Consider the following 25,121-nt stretch of genomic DNA (forward strand, 5'->3'; position numbering starts at 1 on the left):
AGTTGCTGTTTTCAGATGCATGTTGTCAGGCCTCCAGCAGCAGCTGGTATTATTTAGATGACACATGTCTCGTGAGGAAAGTAAAGTGTTTTTTTCCTCGATAGTGGGAGCACAGATGTGTTTTGTTCCAATTTGGAAGGTGCCCCATACAAACTGCAGCATCCAGCTGGGGAGCTCCTTTCTCAAAGAGAACTCACAGAGAACTTCTGTGCATTAGGGTGGTTAAAGAGCTCACAGAGCCAGCCAGGAGGAGAAAGCAGTGTCACAACCACAGTGTCAAAGCATGAGCGAGGCATGGGGAGACTTCTTGCCTTGCACAGGGGGAGGCAGAGCAGCAGTGTCTGAAAATGGACTCGGGCTGCTGGCGAGAGGCAGCCCCAGCCAGCAGTGGCCACGAACGAGGGAAGCTCCTGCAGTGTCTCTTTGCTGTGTCTCTGAGGAATATGACATACATATATTTGCCTCACCAATGAGCAAGTCCAACTTGGTACATTTAAAAGGAACACATGACTCCCCATACCCTGACAAATACAGCTGAGCTTCTGGAGATACCATAAGAAAAGTATTTGGTGTTCCAGCAGATATCACTCAGCACCGTTAACAGACACACCTGCAAACTGTCCTCCGCTGTTCTCAAAAGACCTCTGCTGCAAGTGTCATGTTTACCTTACTGAGGCAAACTGAGGCACAGAAAAAATGACTTTCTCAGTGGCAAAAAGACAGAAGCAGAACCCAGGGTTCCCAAAACACACTTTATGATACCAGGTCTTCCCTCACACTTCCCACAAACACTTCATAGCAGAAGCTGCTTGGAGAGTAACGCTAGGGGACAACTAACAGTATAAAGCCACAGAGTTTATATTAGAGACCTGGGAAAAGGGAGACGAGAAGCTATCATCATGCAATGAGCCAGCTGATCACAAACCCAGATAAAATGCCAGTTAGGGCCTCCAAACCTGAACGCAAGGAGCCAGGTACTGGGAGAGCAGTAGAAGGAGGAGGAATTTCAGTGTGTGTGAGGCCCAGCCTTCCTCCTGGACTCTTGAACAAGGACACTGCTTGAGAAACCAACTAGGAAGCTTCACTGGTAGCCCGGGTTCAGAGGTGGGAAATGCCAGGCATAGCTGACAGCCAGCCACACAGGTACTGTGAGCTGAAGCAGGTGGCTGAAGGGTGCCGGCCCCTGGGTGCGGTGAGCTGGGGCTGCACCCCGCCTCTGAAAGAGGAACACCAAAGTCAAGCTGGTAAAACAAAATGTAGTGTTTGGTGGCAGGTCTCTGGCCTCAGGTCACGCTTCAAAGCCGGGCTTCACCGGGGCATGCCACGGCACATCACCAATAGAGCCTGCACACCTGGCGTTGTGACAGGGCCCTACAGCACAGCGTGTCCCAGACCAGCTCTGCCTGGTCACGTATCCTGACCACTGCCATCCCTGAGGACACCAGCCATTTCTCAGCTGCCATGCTCACCTCCAGGGGCCAGAGGGCACAGCAGCCTGAGGAACAGCCCGTCAGAGCAACAGGTAAGGCTGAGGAGCCTGAAGATAACCAGGCTTGTGCTGCCTGAGAAAGGGCTGAGAAGCCATCCCAAGCAATCATTTCTGTTGGCTGTGATTACTTTCAGGGTCCCCTTCTGTGAAAGGCACCAGAAATAAAAGCAAATGGCTTTCTTAGAGATAGAGAAACTGCATATGCACGCGCACACATGTTGCTCGAACGTGGCAAAAGGTTGTTCAGACACGTCCGGAGTTAGCTGAACAAAACAAGATTTGGAACTGTGCACAAAGATTTCTAGGACAAACAAAAGGGCAGAGCTTTTCCTTAGTTTCGTAAGGGATAGACAGCAGTTACATAAATGAGAGATGGCAGTCTTTCAGAATCTTTTCAGGAATCAACCCGTCCTGCCACAGCAGGTTTTGTCCTGTACAGCCCCAGAAGAAGCCCTGCCACAGGCCTGCATTCTTCACCACTGCCATATGGCGACAAAGGTAGTGGACCAGCTGAAATGACAGAGCGCATTAAAGGTATGCAGAGCCTTTGATGAAACCCTTTCCAGCTCTGCTTTGCTAGCCTTGTCATGTTTGTCCAAATGGACTGTTGGCTGTTCAGAATTTGAGCACCGAGACTTGTGTTCAGGTGATGTGGTCAGGGGTGTCTTGTTGATGACAGAGAACAAGGAATGACAGTTGTCGAGTTCTCATGTCTCCTGGTTTCCTCTTAGATGAGTGAAAATAGTTGGTCTTGCAGGTGCATTTTCATAACCATGCCCTTAAGAGAGATGATAGTGTTCAGTTTCTTATTTTGTCATGAGTCATTCATGTGAGTCATTAAGATATTGTCTTGTTTCTCTCCCAGTCTGAGTGCCCAGAGAAGCTACACCTAGATGTGTTGATGTCCTGATGAGTTGCTACGCTCAGTGCCATCAACACCTGTGACCCCTCCTGGTGTTCCACACTCAGACTCTCATTTACTCTCCATTCATATCTATCTTAGACTTCCTGATATGTTTCTTTATTCTCCCTGCCTCTCTTGAATTACAGTTTCCTACCCTAGGACATCCAGTTGCCATTCAGTGGTCCCTGGGTAGCTCTGGGCTCCCTCTGCTCCTTTTGCATGCATTAGTCATCCCCAGCTGCATAAAGGTTTCCAAAGTAGGAGAGAAAATTAGGTCTGGAGAGGAGCAGAATGACACTGCCAAAAATAAATAAATAAATAAATAAATAAATAAATAAAAGTTTCAGTGGCTAAGACAAATACCAGACAGTGTCTTTATTGAATGAAATTGTTAAGTATTGAGATGCACCTAGGACGTAGTAGGGTGTAACCAGTTGGATCAGCCAGAAGGTAAGCATAAAGAGGTCTGGGATAAGTAATGCAGGAGTGTGGAGCTCTTTCCTGTGGCATATCTGGGTGAGCTGTGCAACCAAGTGCTTTTTTCTTTTTGTTCTCCCCTTCATCCATGTCCCTACCTTCCTCTTGAAGTCAAACATGTAACCTGGTCCGTTGCTTTGGATTCTCTTTGACAACGTGTGCTACTTAGTGATTTCTTGTCTTTCTGCCTTGGTTTTCATGTTGTTCTTCTGCAGTCTGCACCAGAGCAGAGGACAATTGTGATTTCTGAGTCTTTGCACTCTGTCTTTTTCTGTCATCTAATTAATTCAAGGCTCTGTCCTGAGTTGAAAGGATGTGGTGCAGTACTCTGTCAGGGTCACAGAACACTGTCAGGCAACTAGGAAAGTGCAAAAGAAGGGAGAAGCTATAAACAAACCAGAGCTGTTTTTGTTTCTCTCTCCTCCTCCTGCATACAGGCTGTTTATTGTCATGCTGCCTCACGTTCTGCTGTGTGCAGTGTTCCTTCGGGGAGAGACACCGTGCCTCGGGGTGTATAGCACCTATTGAAAAAAAAAATCAAATCTGTCCAGGGCTGCAGCAGCAAATGCTAATGAATCAGGACATGGGAATGTATAAAATTTAAACTGCTTTTAGGAATGGCTGGTAGGGTGGCCTGGACTTTGCTCCTGAGGAAGGACATGAAATGCCTACGTAACCTTGTGTATGTCAACATTCATGCCTAGGGACAGAGCAGACCTCTGGAGAGCTAACTTTGGGCAGATAAAACACACTGTAAGCCTGTAAACTGCTGTGGGCACTGAAGCACTCAAATGGGAAGCAGAACTGCAGGGTGGCCATGCCTGACTTGCAAATGGCAACATGAACTGCATTTGAGGGAATCCTGCCCCAGGAGCTCTTGGCGAATGTAGGAGAATTTGTGTGCCTGCCTCTGCTTACCTCAGGTCTGCTTCGCCTCCTGGCAGTCTGCCATCCCAGGCCTCATCCTAAAGATTTAAGAGCATGCAGCAGTCATGGCTGGTGTCTCTTCATACCTGCTTTTTTAGAGAGGACCTGGGGGCTTCCTATCTTAGCAGGCTCTCAAAATTTGCCCACCTCATAGCTGCTATTCTGCATGACTAAGAAGTATTCCTGGTCTAGATTGCTATGTCAAGCTTTCTAATTAAACTTTATATTTTCTGCTCCTTCTACCTATTTTATCTCCCTTTCATTTCTCATCATATCTCATTTTTCTAGATGGGGGGGGGGGGGGAAGGAGGAGGAGGAAAGGAGCATCTCTCTGTATTTGCATTGTACATCTTATGCTAACCTAAGGTTCTCTGTAACCTCACTAACAGCAGCAAGTTGGTGCTGTAAATATCTGCAAATATTTATGATATTAGTGTTTTATCTACCAAAGAAGTGGAATGGTGGTTTATATCCTCTAGATACTTTAGACTACAGATATTTAATCCTTGTCTACCTGCTTTATCCAGATAATGTCTATGTGTAGTTCTATTGGTCCTATTGTTTAGCTGTTCTTGATTTTCGTCAGTCAAGCCAGTGGTATCTGAATGTAGCACACTAGTTAAAGATTGATCTTCTTTACTCTTAGATTTGTTTGAATCCTTTCTTATCTTTAACCTATTACCACTGTAGCGCTACTAGGTATTCAGATAATGGACTAAATGATTAACAAAACTTGACAAAATCGTATTTCTTCTACATAATCTTCAAGTCTTGCAAAAGCCAACTTCCACACTGGCAAGCAGCACTTTGACCAAGTAAGCTAGCACTGGCTTTGTCATGATGAGTACACACGGTGGAAAAGGCAAGATGAGATGTCTTCCTGTGCCTGGGGTAGTGAATTTGAAAATGCAGCCAATTCAGCACATACGTACAGTCAGAGTGTGTCTTTTAGAATGGATTAGTTGTATCTGAAACTTTTGGAAAAGAAGAGCTCCTCACTCATGCACCATGTCTGATACTGCTGTCTTCTCCACTGTTCTCAGAGCTGCTTTTGCACTGTGAGCATTTGGGATCTGCTTCTTGCTGCATTCAATAGAGAAGCAAATTGTACTCATCAGCATGCAATTCCTCCCGCACATGTTTTTCATCCACTCTCTTGCTGGCTTGAGTCCCTGAAATGTTTTACGAGCTTTATGAAATTCAGCATTAGGTGGGATTAAAACAACCTGGATCCTCAGGACAATGAAGGCAGCAGCCCAAGGAAAGCAATGAAGAAACAGACCTGAAAAATTTCTGTCTGGCAATTCTGCTAGACAAAGCCATTTCTGAGTTAAGTGGTGGCAAGCCCAGGCCCAAGTGTAAAGCTGGACTAGAGGGAACCCCCACCACCCTCTTCAATCAGATGTTTTTGCAAACCTGTGCCTCAAGCTGCAGGAAGGAGGGAAGAAGAGGCCAGGACCTTCAACAGAGAGATGAACACATAGTACTCAGCAACATCTCTACTCTGTGTGCTGGGGCACATGCAGGACATGTCTAGTGTGACCAGATCCCCTAAGAAAGGAACAATGTTTAAGTTAGCCTCAAACGAGAGTAATTCTTTTCAGCAAGACTCCTCTAAGCCTGACTTCCTGCCAGGTTCCCTTCCCCATGCTCAGGATCAGGGTCTCTCCTGCTCTGCAACCTTGTAGTAACAAACAGGTCAGAAACTCAAGGCAGCATCATCTAAGAAGCAAGAATGAAGACCCAAAACATGTGCTAAAACCTGCATGGGATTTAACACATGGCCCAGGCTTGTCTTGCCTTGCTGCTATAGTGTATCAAGGCCAAGCTTGTAGCTGAATTTAAAAACTCTCAGTAAAAGTGACAAAGCTTTGTGGCTTGGTGCTTGCTAGAGATTTATGCTGGGCTAATAATACCTTTGTTGTCTTTCTTTGAAGACCACATCCTTTAATCAGAAGCAAAGACTGAGAATTTGCAAGGCAAATGCCCCTCTCTGTGGATGAGCATCAGAAAGCAGACAGCACCAACCTACAAGTGGTTTGGTGAGAGAAAAATACAGTGTTTAATGTGAGGATCTCCTGGCTTGCTATGTGTATTTGTCTCAAGCCACCGCTCTGGCCACCGGTTTCTGCTCCTGTGTAAACAGAAGTCTGCCTCAGCAGTGTTATGGTTCAGATCAACTGAGTCAGTAAAATGACACAGCAGAAAAATTCTCCCCTCCCTCGTTTCTTTCCTGTTGCTAGCTTAATTGCAGCCAGACCCAATTCCTGTGGTATGGTCAGATGTAAGAGGGCAGCTGAGGCACAGCCTGTATGTGCACCCAGCAAGGGAGAGCTTTTGTCCTCCCCCAGTCTGCCCAGCTGGAGATGAAAAAGTCTGAGGATCAAAAGACCCTTGAAGAAGCCCAGAAGACTGTCACTTCAGGAGTGGGCTAGAGGAAAGCAAGAGCCTCCAGCCAGATGCTTTAGTTGGCAGATCTGGTTCCTCCCCATATCTCAGTTCTGCATTTCTATGCCATTGGGATGTACTTAGGCACAGGAGGCAGAGAAGTGTTTTGTTTTGTTTTGTTTTGTTTTGTTTTGTTTTGTTTTGTTTTGTTTTGTTTACATTCCATGAAGTGAAGGGAAGCAGCACCTCTGCCTGAGGAGCAGCCGAGTAACTGAAACCACCTGTCAAGAGGAACCCAAACCTCTAATTGTGCTGCTTCAGAGAGCGCTTCTCCTGCACCACTGTGCAGGCACCATGTGGAGCAGCAAATTCGTGGCTCAGAAGAACACTTCTGCTCCCAAGCACACCGGTTTCTTTCCTCACTGTCCCAGGCATGTGATAAGAGGGCTGTCACCGCAGCACAGGGAGGGTGAGGGAGTGTTTATGATTGAAATACCCTTGGACACAGATGTGCATGCTTGGTGAAGCACTAGGACAAAAGTCTTCAGTGCACACACATTTTTCTCAAAGAGGGAAGTTAAAGTGCAAACTAAACATGAACTTGAGCTGCTTCTGCCCCACAGAGTGACTGCAAATAACATCCTTATTCAGCAAGCCTGAATCTTGAGTGTATCTATGGCAAAATTTGCCCTCTTGACAGATCTCTAAAACTGTTTCAGAACCCCCACAATCCCCCCTGTTCTTGACTCCTCTCAGCCCTGTAGAGCATTGCAGCTGCACGGAATGTGAGTACCTGTTTTGCTTACTGAGTCAGCATGTCTGCATATAGGTGACATAGGCATGCATATAGGAAAGTATGCAGATAGGTGAACCTTTGGAGTTTTTTATTACTGGTATTTATTGAGTAGCTAGAGGCATGCTCCTGCTTATCTGACCCTCAAACCGTCAGCAAGAACTGTTGTTAGGAAAATGCAATTCTGTACAGAGCTGCTGTGCAGAGGGTGGTTAAACCGGAGGCAATTGATAGCGTGACTTAACAGCGCTGATATAAATTATCTTTATAAACCAAAAAAGCAGGCCTTTCCTGCACTCGTAACTCCAAGGAGCCTGAGCAGAACAAGCTTATTTATAGTAAGACAATAGTGCTTGGGAACAGGAGGTTGAGGAGAAACTGTGACAGCAAACCAGCGGAAACCGATCTTCCTGCTTTCACACGTTCTTGGAGCCGGGGACACATGGCAGCGTGATGGATGACGGGTGACCAAGGAGGGCTGCCTTACCCCCCGGGGGGTCACAGGGCCTCAGCAGGCGTGCAGCTGGGTGGTATTGTCATGGTGTGGCACCCTCGAAGGGTGACACTGCCAGGACCATCCCTGGCCCCAGCTGAGGATTTCCAGAGAAATCCCCCCTGGGAGTGATGAGCCTTCCAGAGGGGTGAGGAAGGGAAGGAGGGAAACAGGGGGCTGCCCCTCACCCTCCAGCCGTTCCCTTCGAGCTAGGGATGGACGTGCATGGGCCGTGGGGCCACGTACCGGCCGCACCGCGGCGTTTTGGCAGCTTCCACCGAGAAAGCAAACCCTCGGCATCCCGGCGCCGGGGGGCTCCACCGCTCCGCCCCGCACCGCCGGTTCCCCTTGCGCGGCCCCCGGAGCGGGGGGCGGCCCGGCACGGCGGCACCGCCCCGAGACGGGTCGGGACGGGACGGGACGGGACGGGACGGGACGGGACGGGGGGGCTTCGCCGCCTTTGCCCGGGTCCCGGCGGGGGTTGCGTGAGAGCATCGGGCACTCCCCGCCACCGCTTTATATAACCCGCCGCCCGCACCCGGTTATAAAACGCCGCCGAGGCAGCGCCGCAGCCAGAGCCGCGTGTCCGCCGCCCGGAGCGCCTGGCGGCCCGGAGGTAACGGGCAGGGACCGGGACCGGGACCGGGACGGGGACCCGGAGCGGGAGCGGGCCAGGGACCGGGAGCGCGGCAGGGAGCGGGACCGGGAGCAGGAGCGGGACCGGGACCCCGAGTCCCTGCGGGCGGCGCTGTCCCCGAGCGCTTTGGGGTGCGGTGCCGGTGCTGGTACCGGTGCCGGTACCGGTGCCGGTACCGGGGTCGGTACCGGGGTCGGTACCGGGGTCGGGGGGTGGCTGCCCGCGGGGTGCTGCTGCCCGCGCCCACCTGTAGCCTCTGCCGGGCCGGCTGCATCCTTCTGTCATCCTCGCTCGTGCCCGCAGGGCGCTGGCAAGGTGGAGCGGTGCTTATCGGTAACACTGCAAAAACACGTATAGAGGGGTTCGTAAAGGGAGCCTTTACAACCTCTGGGGTTGTAAAGGGAGGAACCTGGCTATCCGAAGCACATGTGAGGTTTACAAACAGTCGAATGTTCAAAAGTCTAACCGGGTCTTTGCCCTTGCTGTCGTGGTCATCTTTTTTTTTTTTTTTTTTTTTTTTTTCCCTCGAATGTGTTGTGCAACCTTTATATATAAGCCTTCTCTTGCTGATGTAAGCAGCAGATCCTTTCTTGCTTCCCACAGGCAAGGCTTTCCCAGGGGTTACCAGCCACAGGATGCGTCCAAGTTAAACAACCCTTCCTCTTCTCCCCCCTGTCACTCTTCCTTTACTTATAAAGAAATAAAAACTACAACAATTTCTTGAGCTTTCATAGAATGATTGATGTTGGAAGGGACCTCCGGAGGTCATCTGGTCCAACCCTCTGCTCAGGCAGGGCCACCAATAGCTGGTTGCCCAGGACCGTGTCCAAGCGACTTTAAGTGATAGGAAAGGGATAGTTTCTGTTTTCTGTTTGTTTGTTTGTTTTGTTTTTGTTGTCTTTGTTTTTTAACCTGGCTCTTGGAGTTCCCATTTCTTAAGAGTGAGACCATCTCACCTCCTGAGCTATCTGTTGCTTCTGCAGTGATTGGTCCTATTGGTTTTCACCGTCTCAGTCCTGGAGGGAAAGAAGTGTAAATGGTGGGAAAGGGGTGTTTTGTGGGTGCAGATGGCAGGAAAAAGATCACTTCTGGAATACATCTGCCTTCCCATGAAACTCAGATAATGAATGAAACTCAGCAGATGTCTTTGTGCATGGTTCTTTCTCCTCATTCATTATCCTGGTGACAGCCTTGGCTTTCCACACAATAACAGTAACTTTTTAAGCTTTCCAACAAACACCTTTGTGCCAGCAGCTAAAAGGGAAGTAAATGATTAGACTAGTTTGTGTTATTCTAACCTGTTCCCTTCAGTTTCTGGAAAGGGCATGTAGTGTTTCCCATCTTCCTTGCTGTGATTGCCTGGAAAGGGGACAAGAAGGTTTTTGGCTGTGAGGTCACCTGGATAAAAGGCAGGGTGCAGGCTAAGCTCAGCCCTTGCCTGGGCTGCAGAACGTGTGGACCACAGGGTTTCCAAGTTCTTCCCATGCAATGTCAAGACAAGAAGTTTAAACTTTTATTTTTCTATTTTTTAAATGAGTGAAGGGGTTCAAACTTGGTCTCAGTCATTTACAGCAGCAGAAAGTGAAGCACCCCCTTGACAAATTAGCTCTGTTGCTATGACTACTGAGTGAAGCAGTGTTAATGGTTATGGCAGTATTAATACTTTTCCTGCTGTGTAGGTGCTGCTGCACGGGCAGGGAGAACAGCTCTTTCCCTTTGCTGGTCTCATGCTCTTCCTTCCAGGTGCTTCCATCCTGAGCTACAGAAGCAGCTTATCTGCTGGAATTGGGATGGCTTATAACTTTCCCTGTGATTTCAAACAGACACCATATTTAATTTTCCGTAATATACCCATTTGTACCCTTCTTTTCTTTACTGTGGGATGTCCCAGATCTCTCCCTGTGTGAGAAGGGAATACTTCTGTTCTTCAGGATGAATTGTGCTCGCAGACAAATCCAAGCTTCTCTTCCTCCTTGTAGCTGTGAAGCGTCTTGATACTGGCATGACTGAAACATGCTAAGCAATATGTGTAACTGCATTTTAATCAAATTGATATCACTGAAACAAACTCGTGCCAGCAAATAAGGTTTTCTCTGCCGTCTTTGTGGGGGTATGAAGCGGATTAAGCATGTTCTACCTGATGGAGGGGAGCTTCAGTCTCTTTAGCTTAAGCATAGCAGCTTGCATCTGTAGCCCCCACGGTGTCAAGCAAGGCATTGACCATCACAAACAGACTTGGTTTTTACCTCATCGGATGTTCTTTGAACTAGTGTCACTTCTTCAAGAACATCCATGTCTTGTTCCTAAAGGCTGTGTGCATTGTTCTAAGTGTTTCTATGCCTTTGGGGACTACTGGATGTCTTCCAGTGCGGATGTCCATCCTTTTGGAAACTTGGCACTTGTAAGAACTGAAGTGGTGTGCATGAACGTGCTTTTTCAGGACACCTTCTGCAGACCTCTTTGCTCACGTGTCTTCTTCCCTGAGTGTTTTTGTGTTCTTTGTCTCAGTAGATGGGAACTGCCCAAAACAACAGCAGCCCCAAAAATCTTCATGCAGTGGAGTTTGACCTGTGCAACAAGGACACAATGGCAGACACATTTGATCACAGCATCATTTCTGTTGGAGAAGAGGAAGGAGCAGGCACTTTCCAACGTTCTCTTCCAACACGGGAGTCCCTCCGATCCCCTCGGGGCTCTGTCGTGAGTTTCCATAACATCCAGTACTCCGTTAAGCAGTCCAGTGGATTCCTGTGTAGACGGAAGACTGTGGAAAAGAAGATCCTTCAAAATGTTTAGTAAGTTCCTAACTAGAACTGTCAAGTCAACTAACTAGAACTTGACCTAACTAGACCTAACTGACGTAACTAGGAATTAATCTGCTGCTGTGAATCAGTGACCTGAGTGTCACTTTCCAGATTCAGCTGTACTGTTAGAAAAATGACTACCCTCCTGTCAGTCTGCTGTTCATGTGAGCACTTGCTAATTTGCCTTAGGCATAACAATTAGGATATAACTGGAGCAGTTTCAGATCTAGGCAGATTAGGACCAAACTTGTGTGAACTCTTCTGCCAGAAGATCTGAGGGTTTCCTTAACTATGGACTGAGCTGTGGTGGGAGGAAATAACTAACAGAGGGCAATTGTTTCTTCTTTTCCAGACCCAGCTCAGCTGGGAAGATGCATAATTTGCCTTTTGTAGGTTGCTCTGCATGTCCAGCTCTGGTTTTGTTCTGAGTGGCAGTTTGGGACAAGAAAGGAAAATGCTTACTGATTTCACATTTAAGGAGAAGTTCCTAATAATCTTGAATTTTTTCCTTCAACAATTCTGAAAATGTCAATAATTTTGTTCACATCTGACCTCTACTATGAGCTGTATGTGAACAGTCCTGCATTTGGGAATAACTCTTTCCTTCTTTCAGTGGCATTATGAAGCCAGGCTTGAATGCTATCCTGGGGCCAACAGGGAGCGGTAAATCTTCGTGAGTACTTTCTTTTGCTCTTTAAATGGGCAGTCAGCTGCTCAAAGGGGTTTTGGGACTGTTAGGGTTGGGGAAGATATGAGGGAGCCCCAAGCTTAGACTTGCATGTGCCTGGGAGAAATCTGGAGATGCAGCCAGACCTCCAATCCCTTTGATGTTGGCTTTGCTGGAGTTCTAGCCCTGCAGTGGTGTCACGCCCCTCATCTGCTCCAGCTGACGATCCGTATTACTGCAGTCACCATTAATGGTGGCCTGAGCGAAGACACCAGGCTGAACTGGGGTGACTGAAGCTCAGGTGTAGGCTTTGTCCCAGACCAGCCCTGGGGTGGGGATGAGGGCAAGGTCCCTTGGGGGCAGGAGGGAAGTCATCCTGGTGATGTTGCTATAGCAAAACTTCCTCCGAGATGCAGGGTCAAACCGCCCGACTGCCAAGAATGTGGTAATGTCAGTCTGTAGGATACCTGCTGGGGATCATCACCCCAGCCTGGCTGTGGCCTGGTGGTGGGAGTGCACATGCTTGAAAACTTTGGATGAAAGCACTGAGAAGTACCTTGCAGGCTCTCTCCAGCCACTGCTGATGCTGTTTTCTCTCCTGTATAAAAATGTTAAGAGAGTGCTATGTCATTCTTCCTTTGAGACTGTCTTGGACGGGCAAATATGGCCAGGGTTCATGCAGGTGTGTTGTTGTGGTGACCCTTGATCTTCCCCTCTAAGGAGACTGCCAACTGATCAGGATGTTTGCAAGAGCCAGACCTCGTTGGTATTTACATAGCTAGTAGACAGTCTGACCTCTAATTTGCAGTAAGGAGAATCCAGAGATATGTTAAACCAAAATGACTTTATGAAATTAATCTTGACTGTAGTCTTGTTTATACCAATTTGGATTAATTTGCTTGAGATCAAAGTAGTTTCTTCTGTGCTCCCCTGGCTGGAGAGCAGACAGCAGCTGCTTGGCAGGGTGCTTTTGTGTGCACGTCTGAGATTAACTGTTAGCTTGGAGGCTGAGTTAATGTCTGTAGGGGGCTGATGGCTCTGAGGGTCTGTATATTGCAATACTGCTGTGGCATAGCTGGCACTTGAGAATCCTCCATCTGCATCAGGCTTTCTGTACAAAAAAATGAAGCCCCCAGAGCAGAGGAAGCCCCTTTCAGTGCCCTGTGTTTGGTCTGGAGCGTGCCATGAGCAGGCTGTAGCTGCAGTCCTGAGTGGTGGCACTCACCCAGTCAAACATAAAAGCAGTTGTCATGGCAAAACCTAACCTCTGGTGTCTGTCTGAAGTCTGCTAGATGTGCTGGCTGCCAGAAAGGACCCGGCAGGCCTGTCTGGAGAAGTGCTTATAGATGGCATCCCACAGCCTCCAAATTTCAAGTGCATCTCAGGATATGTTGTGCAGGTGAGTAAATGCCTTCAGCGGAGGCCTGGGAGACCTTGGGAGGGAAGAGCATAGGTTTTGGAAAGCCTATTTTCAATAGGCTTTGAAAAGCGTCCTCCATGAGAAGAGGTGTATGTGTGGGGAACACATTGGATGGAGCTCACCACTACATGAATGAGAGATAGTGTAGTCTTCCCCGGTGAGTGAGTAGGTCTGCTGTGGGAAGAGGAACAGCTTCTCAAGAAAAAAGGCAGGGCTCTGTTGCATAACATGAGAAAAGCATGGAGCAAAGATGAACAAAAGCATGATAACATTGAGTAAGGTAATGTTCAATGATCCCTACAGAGTCTAATTTGATAATTCAGGTGTTACAGTATTGTCCTGTAACACTGAAGACAGAGGAGCAAACTGTTTACTCCAGCCAAGTAAAGTGTGGAGGTGTTTGGCTTCCCAAACCTGCATGGGTGCCCAAGCCACCCGGCTACAGTGGCTTGTTTTTTTTTCTTGTTTTTTTTGGTGTCCTGAAGTTCCAGAAAGAGTTCTAAAAATAAAAAAAATAAATAAATTAAATTTAAAACAGGGGTTGGTTGGTGGGAACCTCTCAACACCCAAAATCTCCTGTTGTAAAACTCAGTGGCAGTTCTAGTCAGCAGAGGTACCTTCAAGCTGTCCAACAATAATTCTAGGAAGTAAGCAGATCCTTGCTGTTCTTCCTCTGATTCTGGCTGGCTGGGGCAGAGCTTCGTTCCACTCAGACAGGAAAAGCTGGCTGAATCTGCGGAAGTGGGTGGAGGCCTGGACCAATAATAGACCCTCACAGCCCTGGGGGAGCTGAGGAGAAGGGGATTCTTGGCAGTTATATGAGCCTCTAAATCTGGAATCCATCCAGGCTTCTGTCTGCAGGCAGATACAAAATATGCAGCCTTTCTGAAAGCTGACAGCTGGGGGGCTTTTGAGAGGATGCATGTGACAAGACTGGTGATAAATTTTGGTGCTGCAGGTTAAAGATCCCCAAATCCTCATAAATGGCCAGGAAGTTTCTTGCAAGCGTTCCCAGTTTGAGACATCTGTTTCTCCAATGTCAAAAGCAAACAAATGAAACCTTGAAATGATTGGCAACTGGGCAAGACATTAAACAGTTGCTCTCCCCTCCTACCCCTGCGCACTACTCCCTATATTGATAAAAATGACCCAAAGAGTCATAACAAACTGAAGACTAAATGCATACGTATTTAACGTATTATCTGTTCTATGCAGATGGGTGTGTAAACCTGCTAAGTCACATGTTATCACTATTAAACTGCTAATGGTCTCTGCACTCACATCTTGCAAATGCTGAGCACTGGCAGCAGAAACAGCTACCTGCTCTGCCTCACTATAGCTTGTAAGGAAAGTGCACTTCCAGAACAATATGGTACCATCTGCACTTACACTCCTGAGCCTGAAAGCAGGCTGAGGGGGTGCTGGCCACAAGCTGGGAGCCTGCAGAGCTGCATTCTCCCTTTGACTTTACTGAGTGGTCTTGAATTCTGTGTTCTGTATGCTTTGAAGCAGCAGTTGTCACTCAGTCCAGTTTCCCCTGTGGTCCACAAACAGCTTATCCAGTAACTGCCACCACAGGGACTCCGGTGCCCAGTCAGGTAGGTGAGAGTGAGGCTTTTCAGCTGTCAATTTGTGCTGCTTTCAGGATGATGTTGTCATGGGCACCATGACAGTGAGGGAGAACCTGCACTTCTCGGCTGCCCTGCGACTCCCCAGCTCCATCAGCTTTCAGGAGAAGGAAGAGCGAGTCACCCAGATAATCAGCGAGCTGGGATTGAGCAAAGTGGCTAATTCTAAGGTGAGCAGTGAGAATACCCATCTTAGAAATCTTGCTACCTCTGGAAATTAAGCTACTTGACTCTGGGCTGTATGGACTATGTAGCACAGCTACACTAAGCTAAGCAGGAACCTGAAAAGATCATAATACACACAGGAAATCACTCCAGCTCAGGAGGTAGCTTGGAAAGAGGTATGTGTATTTGTTACTAAACAGAGAAGATTTTGGGCCACATCCAGCATGTTGTATAAGCAGAGGGGAAAAAGTTAACTAGTCGTAGCACCTTGGAACGCTGCGTGGTGGCTTCCTGGCTTTGTGGGACAAGACAGGGGAATCGTTTTTACCGTGCTAAATGCTGTGCGGGTGGGAAGCTGGGCTCTGATGGAGGAGTTCTGTGCAGAGCTCGCTCCTTCCAGCTGCATTTGTACTCTTATTTTAACTTTATATTACTTATCCCCACTTACTTGGGTAGCAGGTGAGCTACCCATGCAAGGCATCCCCGATTACCAAAGCTGCCTCTGGCTGTTCTGGCCTCGTCATGGCTCTTGTCAGTGTCATCTTTGTTTCCCAATGCCAAAGGTGTCTGGCACTACTAAAAATCAGACTGTCTGCTCACTGCTACATGGTCCCTCACAGTGTCCTTTGAATCAGACCCATCATCTGCTGCTGGCTCTAAGAGTCCACTGATGGGAAACTGAAAATGAAAAGGTCTGCTTTTCATGGGTTTGGTGAGCCCTGAATTCCAGAGCAAATAGTTGCAAATGCCTGACTTCTTCTGCTTGTAGGTAGGAACTGAATTGATCCGGGGAGTGTCCGGAGGGGAGCGGAAGAGAACCAACATTGGGATGGAGCTCATCACAGAGCCACCAGTTCTTTTTCTGGACGAGCCAACAACTGGCCTTGATGCCAGCACAGCCAACGCTGTTCTCATCCTCCTGAAGAAGTAAGAGTTGATTCCTCAGGGCTCTGCTGAAATTTCTTTGCTATCTCATTATTTAAAAAAGGAATGTTGCTATGACTTAGTAGCTACAATGTTTGTGGTATGTGTTTGTTTTTTTTCTTAAAGCTAGACTAGCAGACTCAGAAGTGGTTGTAAACTCTTTATCTGGGTCTTGTCCAAAGCTTTTTGAAGTTGATGGGAATCTTTCCACAGCAAGCATTGGACTGGAGCCCAAAAAGCAGATGTAGCTTGGACAGCTTCCCTTTGCCACAGAGAGGGGTAGACTGTGAGGTCAAGCCTTGTAATCATAGTTTATTGGCCTTCAGGCTGAGCCTATTACAAAAGCTTTTCCTCTGTTATGACAATGGCCTGTAACTCAGATCCAACTTCACCTGCATTTTTGCCCTCAGTGCTCCCTGTTATCTGCTTTGGAGATGAACTATCTTCTGCTGCAAAGAGGTCCAAATGAGGCTAATGTAATGAGAATGAGTTCCTAACACTCCTCCTGTGTTTGTGGCATATTGTCTGATTTTGTCCAGGGGTACCTCTTACCCTGCTGCTTGTGGATAGAGGGTCTTAATCATGGGAGATACTTGTTGGGCATCAGTGACAAAGCATTTGAAAAAGCATCTGACAAACCTGAAGAAAAACTAGTTTTGACTTCTGTAAAGAGTAAGTCCTCGGCAGAAGAGCTAGGAGAAACCTCAGCTGACCAGACTTCAGCAGCCTGCTGTGTAAAGCCTGGCTATGCCACTGAGTGCAATGGGACCCTTCCTGTTAGTCACGCTGAAACCTGGTACAGAAAACTTATAAGGAGGATTTATATACAGCTATGGTTAACCTTTGTGCTTAACCTTTGCTAGCCACAGACAACATAACATTCTGCCTACCTGGACTGCAGCAAGTCTCTTGTAATGATGGGTGCTTGAAGGTCTTGCAGGCAGCATCTGACATGTTGAGAGAGAAGTAGGAACTAGAACTTTAATGGATTGAGACTCTAGCAAGCTGACAAGCTTTTGTCTTGGATTTGGATGCTTATATTTTGCTTCAGCTAATATGACTATTCTGAATTGCAAAGTGTGGTGTATTTGGGAGAATTTTTGTTTCTATTTCAGGCTCTCTAGAAGAGGCCGAACCATCATATTTTCCATCCATCAGCCCCGCTATTCCATATTCAAGCTGTTTGACAGCCTGACGTTACTGGCCTTGGGGAAGGTGCTGTACCATGGTCCTGCAAACCAGGCCCTGGACTATTTTAGTTCTATTGGTAAGCTTTCTGTGCCAAGAGTAACATTAATCAGCTGCCATGTTTAAACTGTCAGTAGGTTCTTACCCTTGTGCTCGATAAAACTCTTGTGCTATTTTATCACTACAATACTATAGGCTGTACATAGACAATCCGAATAATGTTAGGTTAGAATTAGAAAACATGAAATAATAAAAATAAAAAAGGTAGAATAGAGCACAGCCATCTCTTGCCTTTGTTTTGACTTGTACCAGGCCAAAGAAACAAAATTGCTTGGACATTTAGAAGCATGATGCACAACAGACAAGATGATGCTCCTAGTTCTGCCAAGCCTAGATGGCAGACCCGGTCAGTTTTGAACCACAGCCTGCAGATTGGCAGCAATCTGCAGAGGCTGATCCAAGAATCTGCTCTAGTCTGAACGTAGGTGGGTGACTGAATGGGCAAAACCATGGTGTGTCTTAAGTTGGATTAATAATTGCAGTGTTGGTTGGCTGCCCCCTCTACTGATAAGGAGGATGAGGGTTTCTGACTATAATGGACAGAGAACATGGAGTGAATTCCCAGTATAGATGCAGTCATGGACATTGGATTGCAAGCTTTGATTGCAAGCTTTTTTCACTGGGAAGGAGCCAAGAGTTGTCCATGCTGAGCTCTGTAGAAAGAAGCAAGCTGAAGATTTCTCCTTATCTGAAATCAGTGAGGAATAAGCAGCTCTGAAACTCCATATAGATACCTCAGTTTCACCATCTACCAAATCCTGCTCATTCTACTGTTGTAAACTAATGTTCATGAAAAGCAGGGAAGCAGTGGTTTTCTCTCATAGCAGGGTGATATAGTATTAAACCTCACTTTTCAAGCTGTGCTCTGTGTAGTACAAACATGTTGTTGTATGGGTTTTGTTTATTTATTTATTTTTAAGGATATGAATGTGAACCCTTTAACAACCCAGCTGACTTCTTCCTCGATATCATAAATGGTGATTCAACTGCTGTAGCAGCAAACAAGGAAGTTAATGAACCCGTGGACACAGGAAAAGGTAACTGGTCAAGGAGTAACCCACCTGGGTTAAATGTAGTTATGGCAAGCTTTTATTCTCTGTGTTTTCTCCATTCTAAAGACACTACTATCTTTTTATTTTTCCTACTAATAGATATACTTTGCTTTGGGCTAGTTTCAAGATCTCAGAAGACTTAAAAGGGATTTTTTTCTTCCTTCAGTAATATAGGAGGTCAGTGGTAGATATTAGTTGTCTGCAAAATGTAGGAAAGACAGAAAAACTAGAATTGCTTAGTCTCAAGAAATAGCTGAGAAAAGAAGACAAGCTTTCAGTCATGTAAGAGGCTGCCATATGGAAGAAGACAGATAGGCCTAAGAGTAATAGATTTATGTGGCATCAAGAATGATTAAATAGAACTACACGTGAAAACAAATTCTCTAACAATATTGTGAGTGAATGTTGGAAAAGATTTGTCTGGGGATGCTTTAGCATATCCATGACTGAAGGATTTTAAGGGAACAGTGTTCATAATGGTGCCTTTTGGGAAACAGATCATGTCAAATCATTGATTTCCCAAAAATCCCATGAAGGTTTTCTAATGGCTTATTCTAAGACTGTGGCCATGTTTATGCCACAAAGAACACACAGATGATCTAGGCTGGATTAAAACTTCAGGGAAACCCTCTCACTCAAGCTCTTCTCTTAAGCTCAGAGCTACAGTTTGAATTATTCAAATTCTCTGGCTATTCCTGATATATGATCATATCTATGATCATATCTTTGTCCAGCCTCCAGAGCAGACCCATGTTGATGGGCCATGTTTGAAGGTAGCAGTTCATGGGGAATCACAAGCCGTATCTTGTCTTTGCCACTTAGAGGTGAACAGTGAAAATGGAGCGGTGGAACAGAATGTGGTCAGCAGTGTGGTGGATGTGCTACACCAGAAGTACCTCAACTCCAGCCTGTACCAGAGCACAAAGGAAGCGCTGGCAAAAGTGGAGCTGGGACGGGGAAGCAATCATAAAGTATCCAAACAAGGGCATGAGATTACCTATGCAAATGGATTCTTCACCCAGCTGTACTGGGTGTCCAAACGTTCCCTGAAAAACCTCATCAGGAACCCACAGGCCTCTGTTGCACAGGTTGGTAACAATTGTTAGAAGTCTCAGACTCCTGATCTCAGTCCCACAGTCTGAAGTTTGTTGAGCACACTTCTGTTTTCAAAGTCAGGGGAACAGAAAAGTCATGTGCCACTACCACTCAGGTTGTTGCCTTTGGAAAAACAAAACAAAACAAAACAAAAACAGCAGAAGGACTATGGCACTGAATACTGGGGAGTGGGGGAAATGCTCCATTATCTGGTTCACATGGGGAGCTTCCAGGGAGACATAAATCTTGCGGCTTACTTGACATTTCAAGCTGGGATGTTTTTTGAGTGTGCTTCTGCTAGCTTTTACGAGCTAAAGAAGATCAAAGGAAGGAGAAAAGGGAAAAGGATAAACCACGACAATTTGGCATTAGGTTTATAATTGTATGTGTTTTATGTTTACATGGATTCACACTGCAAAGTTTTAGGTAGGCATGAATGTTAAACCCTGTATATACCTTAATGACCATCTAGTGCTTTGTCCCTATTTGCCCATCTGAAGGACTCCATTCTCCCTTTCCTCTTTTCACTTCCAGATTGCAGTGACCATAATTCTAGCCTTGGTTGTGGGGGCCATTTTTTTTGGTGTAAAACTGGATCAAAGTGGCATTCAGAATCGGTAAGTTGGAAAGATGCAGCTTGCTCATTTCTGTGCCAATAGACCACAGGTTTCTCTGGAAGGAAGCCTCTGGAAGGAAGGCTCTCCTTCAAGGAAGGCTCTGGTCTCTGCTTGGACCACAAAGGCAGGTTGGGTTCACCAGCCTGAACACCCTGCAGAATGGCACTATCAGAGGTCCTAAAGGAACCACAGTTCCATTGGGCTTCCACGTGTCTGAAGGAGATGTGCAGGCGAAGACAAAGGAATAAACCTGACTTTGCAGCTAAGATCTACAGTAGCATAATTAAATATCTCTGTTCTATGGACAGAGACAGAAAAGTGCTGTCTTGAACTTGGCTGTTTCTTCACTTCTTGACTGCTGTTTTGTCTTTCTAGCGTTGGATCCTTGTTTTTTGTCACCACAAACCAATGCTTTTCCAGTGTCTCTGCAATTGAGTTGTTCATCAGAGACAAGAAACTATTTGTGTAAGTAGAGATGTTCTTGGACCATTTCCTACCCTGCAGTGAGGGGGGGAAATATCTTAAAAGCTAACAAAAAATATTTCTACTAACAAGAACTTGAGAGTTGATTTCTCCTTTACATCCTTTACATCCTTTACATCCTTTCTCCATTGCATCCTTTACATCAGGATGCAATAGTAGTGCTAAATCAGTCAGTAAAGCAAGGAGCTCAAATGCTAAGAAGTGAGGGAATGAAGGGAGAAGTAAAATGCTTTTACTTGCTTGCTGTATCACAGTTTACCGAGAAGTGCTTTTTCCACTTCTGGTAACAGCCTGTTCTTGAAGTCTGCATGTGAATCCTGAAGATTGTGAACCCTGCCTGCCCTCTTGCTGGCCTGGTTGAAACAGGGTTTTGCAGTGGTCCCAAAGTGGTAAGACTGTGCAAAGATGAAGGGGGAGTTCTTAGAAAATCTTCTCAAAGGATGCGCAGAAGAAAAGGGCTGCTGACTGGCTTACAAGATATTTTTAACAATCAAGTATATCTGTCTATATACATATGTATATTAAATGCATATGTAAATGTGTGTATGTATTTGTGTGCATAAAGAAGTGTGTATATATACATGTTGAAAACATGGTTTGGAATAGCCTCCAGCTCATGGGATGAAAGGGCAAAAGACATGCAGTAAAAAGGAAATCAGAGATTTGTGCCTGGAAAATGAGTGTTGTGTTTTTGTGAGGCACTAGTTTAGATGTGCACACGACCACTGGCAGCTTGCTCAGAACTGCTTAGTACTACACCTAACAGCTGCTCAGGAATGAATCTCTGACATTTCTTGCTAGTCTGGCCTGCTTACCAACTTGGTGGGGATTCTGGCACCTTACCACTTGAGTCTTTCCATGAGCTCCATTATGCAGCAAGGCAATCATATTTAATTGCCCTGTGAACTGGAGGTGAGTTAATGTCCTACAGGTGTTTTCTCATTCTTGGCTATCATTCCTTCTCCCTTAGAAACAGTTGTATGAGATAGCTGTGGATAAACTGTTCCTCCAGTTAATCTCATACTTTCCCCTGCTCTTGTGTTTAGGATCATTCTCTTTGAACAGAGCTTTAGGAGCCTTTTTCCAATATGCTATTTAGTAGTCTAAATCATTCTCATTCATCTTCTCAGAGTGCTCCCAGCATTGCTGCAGGGCCTGTGAGATAGATGAGCCCTTACTTTGGAGTGGGAAGTGGCAGCACAGAGAAAATAATCAACTTGCATATAGAGGAGTCAGTGGTAGAAAGAACAAACTGAATCAGGATAAACCAGACACACATACTGAACCTAGATAACCTCTAAACCTGTAAAACTTGCCTCCTTCCTGTCCTCACAGTCATCAGTACACCAGTGGATATTACCGTGTGTCTGCCTACTTCCTGGCCTTGATGATAGGAGATCTACTGCCCATGAGAACTGCTCCAGCCATCATATTCTCATGCATCACTTACTGGATGATTGGTAATGAACTGATGCTTTCATTGAACCTGTCGTCTTCTAACACGTTTGATTTCTGACTTAGCCAGAGTTTATTTTGTTTATCTAAATTGAAACTGGTTGAACCCTCAGCTGATTTTAAGTGCTTGGCATCATAACTTCTGAAGACTCTGGAGCAGGGGCAGAGACACCAGCAATCAGAGATGGGGACCTGCTTGTCCATGTCTTTTGGTACTGCTTTAGAGCATTCACAGTTGCTGCCAACTCCAGACTCAGCCTTTCTTCCTCCTTTTCATGTCTTGTATGGGAGCCCGAGGGTACCTCTCCGAGGTTCATGATGTGACTATTAACTGGACTTTTTCTTTCTGCTTTTTGACAGGATACCAAGCTGTTGCAGGCCGATTCTTCTTCTTCATGCTGGCCCTGATACTGGTGTCGTACACTGCCACAGCCATGTCTCTGGCTATCAGTGCTGGGATGGAAGTAGTGGCTGTGGCGAATCTGCTCATCACTATTTGTTTTGTCCTGATGCTTGTAAGTATATAAGATGCACAGATGGATTTAGGAGACAGGCTCTGTACAGGAATGGGTCCAGTAGCTTGTTACTCTCTGCCTGCAATTTTACTGATGCTATAGTCAGACTTTAGTCAGTCTGCTAAATTGTAATCTAAGGGTCAAACCTTTGCTCAAATGCAGTTCTGTAGGTGTGGTGCCACCAGAGCTGTGCTAAAAGTGTGCCTCAAAAAGGTGTTTTTTCAAATTGTCCTTAGAAAAAAAGGACAGTATTACAAATCTAAGTGATCAACTAGATTGCTTAAAAGGAAAAAGTTTGAAATAAACTTTAGATTAGCTGATTTTGTTGCAGTAACTTGGCTGCCCAGTGGGGTTTGCAGGAATGACATGGTTTGCAGTAAACTGTGTTTGTGACTCATCAGTCTCTTTTGTTCTCTTTCAGATCTTTTCAGGTCTTCTAGTAAACCTCCCTTCTGTAATGGGCTGGCTGAACTGGCTCAAGTACTTCAGCATCCCTCGATATGGCCTCACTGTGAGTAGAATATAGCATTGGTCTCCTGTGAGTAGGGGCTACCATGCTGCATCCTGGGGAGGTTTTGTGTATAAATGCAGTTCCCTTAAAAGTCTGGCTTGGTTTCTTTCCTCACATGAACATGGTGAAAGAACAAACGAGCCATCCTCAAAAAGGAAGAAAAGTTAATCTGTGTAAAAGGTGAAAGCCTTAAAGACTGAACAATTAATTTGTGCCACAATATTAGTACTGTTTTGACAGCAGCAGAGCAAACTGCCCAGTGAGGTGCTATTTCCTAACCTGAATAGTTGATTCCTCCTGCTTCATAGTGCTGATGCTGGGGTGTCACTATGCAGCCATATGGTTTTCTGGGAGAGGAGACTGACTCAGATAAAGGTGGATAAATGGGGACTTGTAGCTGGCAAGACAGAAACCCGTGGCTAAATCACTGAAATATAACTCTGAAGTTACAGATTCAGACACCAAATCATCCTGCATGTAGACGTTGGAGCAGTTCCTTGGAAAGTTAGTGGTTAAGAGATTCAGAATAAATGCTGAGAAGTAACTTTTCTGGGCCACTCAGTTCATGCCTAAAAGTAACATATGATTCCAAGAGTGGTGATATATATCTTCTAATAATCAAGCATCTTTGAGGTGTTTCAGCTTTAGCACCCCAAGTCATTAGCTCTTTGTAAAAAATTGCTGTCTGCCTCTTTCCCTAGGCTCTTCAAGTGAATGAGCTTAGGGGTCTCTACTTCTGTGGTGAGAAGGATCCAAATGTTACAGTGTCTGTGGGAGATGCAGGCAGTTGTCCTTCAGTTACTTCAGGAGAAATGTAAGTATTTACCTCATGACTGTTCTTGGGTCTGAATTGCAATGGCTTGCTACAGGACAAGTCAGACTATTTCAGAGCTTACAATTACCCAGAGAATAAGTGTTTGTGAGAGTAAGTGAACTGTTTCTATAGCTTTGGGCCCCAAACCCCTGCTGTGGGCCTCCAGTTACTGATGCATAAAACTAAATATTTTTATATGTATCATAGTCTGATGTGGTTCTGAGGCTTGCTCATAAACTGCCAGTTATCTGTAAGAAACAATTTTGATGCTATCGAATCATCTGAAAAATTATGAGAACAAAAGATCCAGATTTGTCCCTTAAGCTTTATTTTTTCATGGTAAGTCACTCTATTTCCATCACCTCTGTCTTGCAGAATTGTGGGTAGAGAAATCTGTGCATGACAGGAAAATAAAAGTAACCAACTGAAGACTCACAGTATCTTGCACCAGATATAATAAACTTCTGTCCCATGCTTTTCTGCAGGTGTTCTGGTGAAGCATACCTGTGCAGCCAAGGAATTGCACCTACCAACTGGGCAATGTGGGAAAACATAGTGGCTCTCTTCTGCATGACTGTTATCTTCCTCATCATTGCCTATGCCAAACTACGGTTTATGAGAAAGTTCACATAGATTCCTGCACTGCCTTGCTCTGCAACTTCTCAGGTCTTAAAACAGCAAAGCTTGTTAAAGCCTGCTGGAGGTTGCCAAAGATTTTAACTGACTCTTTAGTGGACTTAAGATGGAAATCCTGTCCCACTGTTTCTGGACCATGATCTCCATATAATTGTATGATTTTGTTTTTTAAGAGGAAATGTATTACTGTAAGATTGCATAAATAATTTTTTTTTTTTTTTGTAAGGGAATATATTTCTCATAATTCTTAGGTGCTTATCAAACTGTTTGTTATAGAGCTTCATTCTTCTGTGGCTAACTTTTACAGGAAATATACACAAGGAAACATTTTCCTTTGGAAGTGTGAGCTTCTCCACCACATGGCATAAAGTAATGATGACATTTATGCGTAGATATGTTGCCTCTTGTTAGTGCCCATCACACCTGAGGAGAGCCAGAAACCATTCAAAATGAGTTGGAGATGCATTCAAGGTTGAAGTCTATACAGGGAATGTGCTCTCAGTGCCAGGCAAGAGTTATACTTCTAGTAGCTCCTCTGTGGAAGACACTTGCAGAAGCAGCTTTTGCTGATGGCATCTAAACAGTGGTATAAGCCGTGGAACCTAAGAGTGAGAAATATGATGACAGTTGTACTGTAAAAATGAATTCTATATTACTTAAGAAGGGATTTTGTTCCCCTCTTTTTTAATAAGTGAATAAAAACCTGTATGTATGGTAAATCTTTTTAGCAGGCTTCCTGTTTGGCTGTGCCATTTCTATATAGAGATGCATATATATATATACTATGCTATACTATATATATACCATGCTATACTATATATATATACTATGCCATGCTATATATATATGCTATATATCAATGCTATATATAGTATAGCGTGTGTGTGTATACATATATATACTATATATCATACTATGCACAGATTAAGACACAGAGCTCCTGCTGTGGTAACCGCAGCAAAGCTTGACACAGCACAGC

General features: G+C 45.4%; 1 protein-coding gene across 2 annotated transcripts; it reads left to right on the plus strand.

Annotated features, from left to right (window-relative positions):
- The first annotated feature begins 7,871 nt into the window (after window positions 1-7,871).
- LOC101797254 (broad substrate specificity ATP-binding cassette transporter ABCG2) lies at window positions 7,872-24,861 on the plus strand. 2 transcript variants are annotated; one of them, XM_027460092.3, is made up of 16 exons: window positions 7,872-8,087; window positions 10,617-10,903; window positions 11,526-11,585; window positions 12,864-12,978; window positions 14,645-14,797; window positions 15,562-15,719; window positions 16,832-16,983; window positions 17,885-18,001; window positions 18,839-19,104; window positions 19,646-19,728; window positions 20,104-20,193; window positions 21,547-21,671; window positions 22,027-22,181; window positions 22,603-22,692; window positions 23,394-23,506; window positions 23,992-24,861. In XM_027460092.3, exons 2-16 carry the CDS (start codon window positions 10,620-10,622, stop codon window positions 24,137-24,139), a joined length of 2,109 nt encoding a protein of 702 aa, XP_027315893.1. In that variant the 5' UTR covers window positions 7,872-8,087; window positions 10,617-10,619; the 3' UTR covers window positions 24,140-24,861. The 2 variants fall into 2 exon arrangements, with proteins under 2 accessions (XP_027315893.1, XP_027315892.2); XM_027460091.3 differs by having other exon boundaries at window positions 10,620-10,903.
- Window positions 24,862-25,121: the final 260 nt, after the last annotated feature.

This window comes from Anas platyrhynchos, chromosome 6 (assembly GCF_047663525.1).
Source record: "Anas platyrhynchos isolate ZD024472 breed Pekin duck chromosome 6, IASCAAS_PekinDuck_T2T, whole genome shotgun sequence".
NCBI lineage: Eukaryota > Metazoa > Chordata > Aves > Anseriformes > Anatidae > Anas > Anas platyrhynchos.

What these genes read in the sequence shown, in the direction of transcription:
- LOC101797254 (XM_027460092.3), top strand. Translation starts at nt 10,620, where the DNA reads ATGGGAACTGCCCAAAACAACAGCAGCCCCAAAAATCTTCATGCAGTG. An exon ending in GTTCTCATCCTCCTGAAGAA is followed by an intron (nt 15,720 to 16,831) that starts GTAAGAGTTGAT and finishes TTTCTATTTCAG; the next exon opens with GCTCTCTAGAAGAGGCCGAA. An exon ending in ACCCGTGGACACAGGAAAAG is followed by an intron (nt 18,002 to 18,838) that starts GTAACTGGTCAA and finishes TTTGCCACTTAG; the next exon opens with AGGTGAACAGTGAAAATGGA.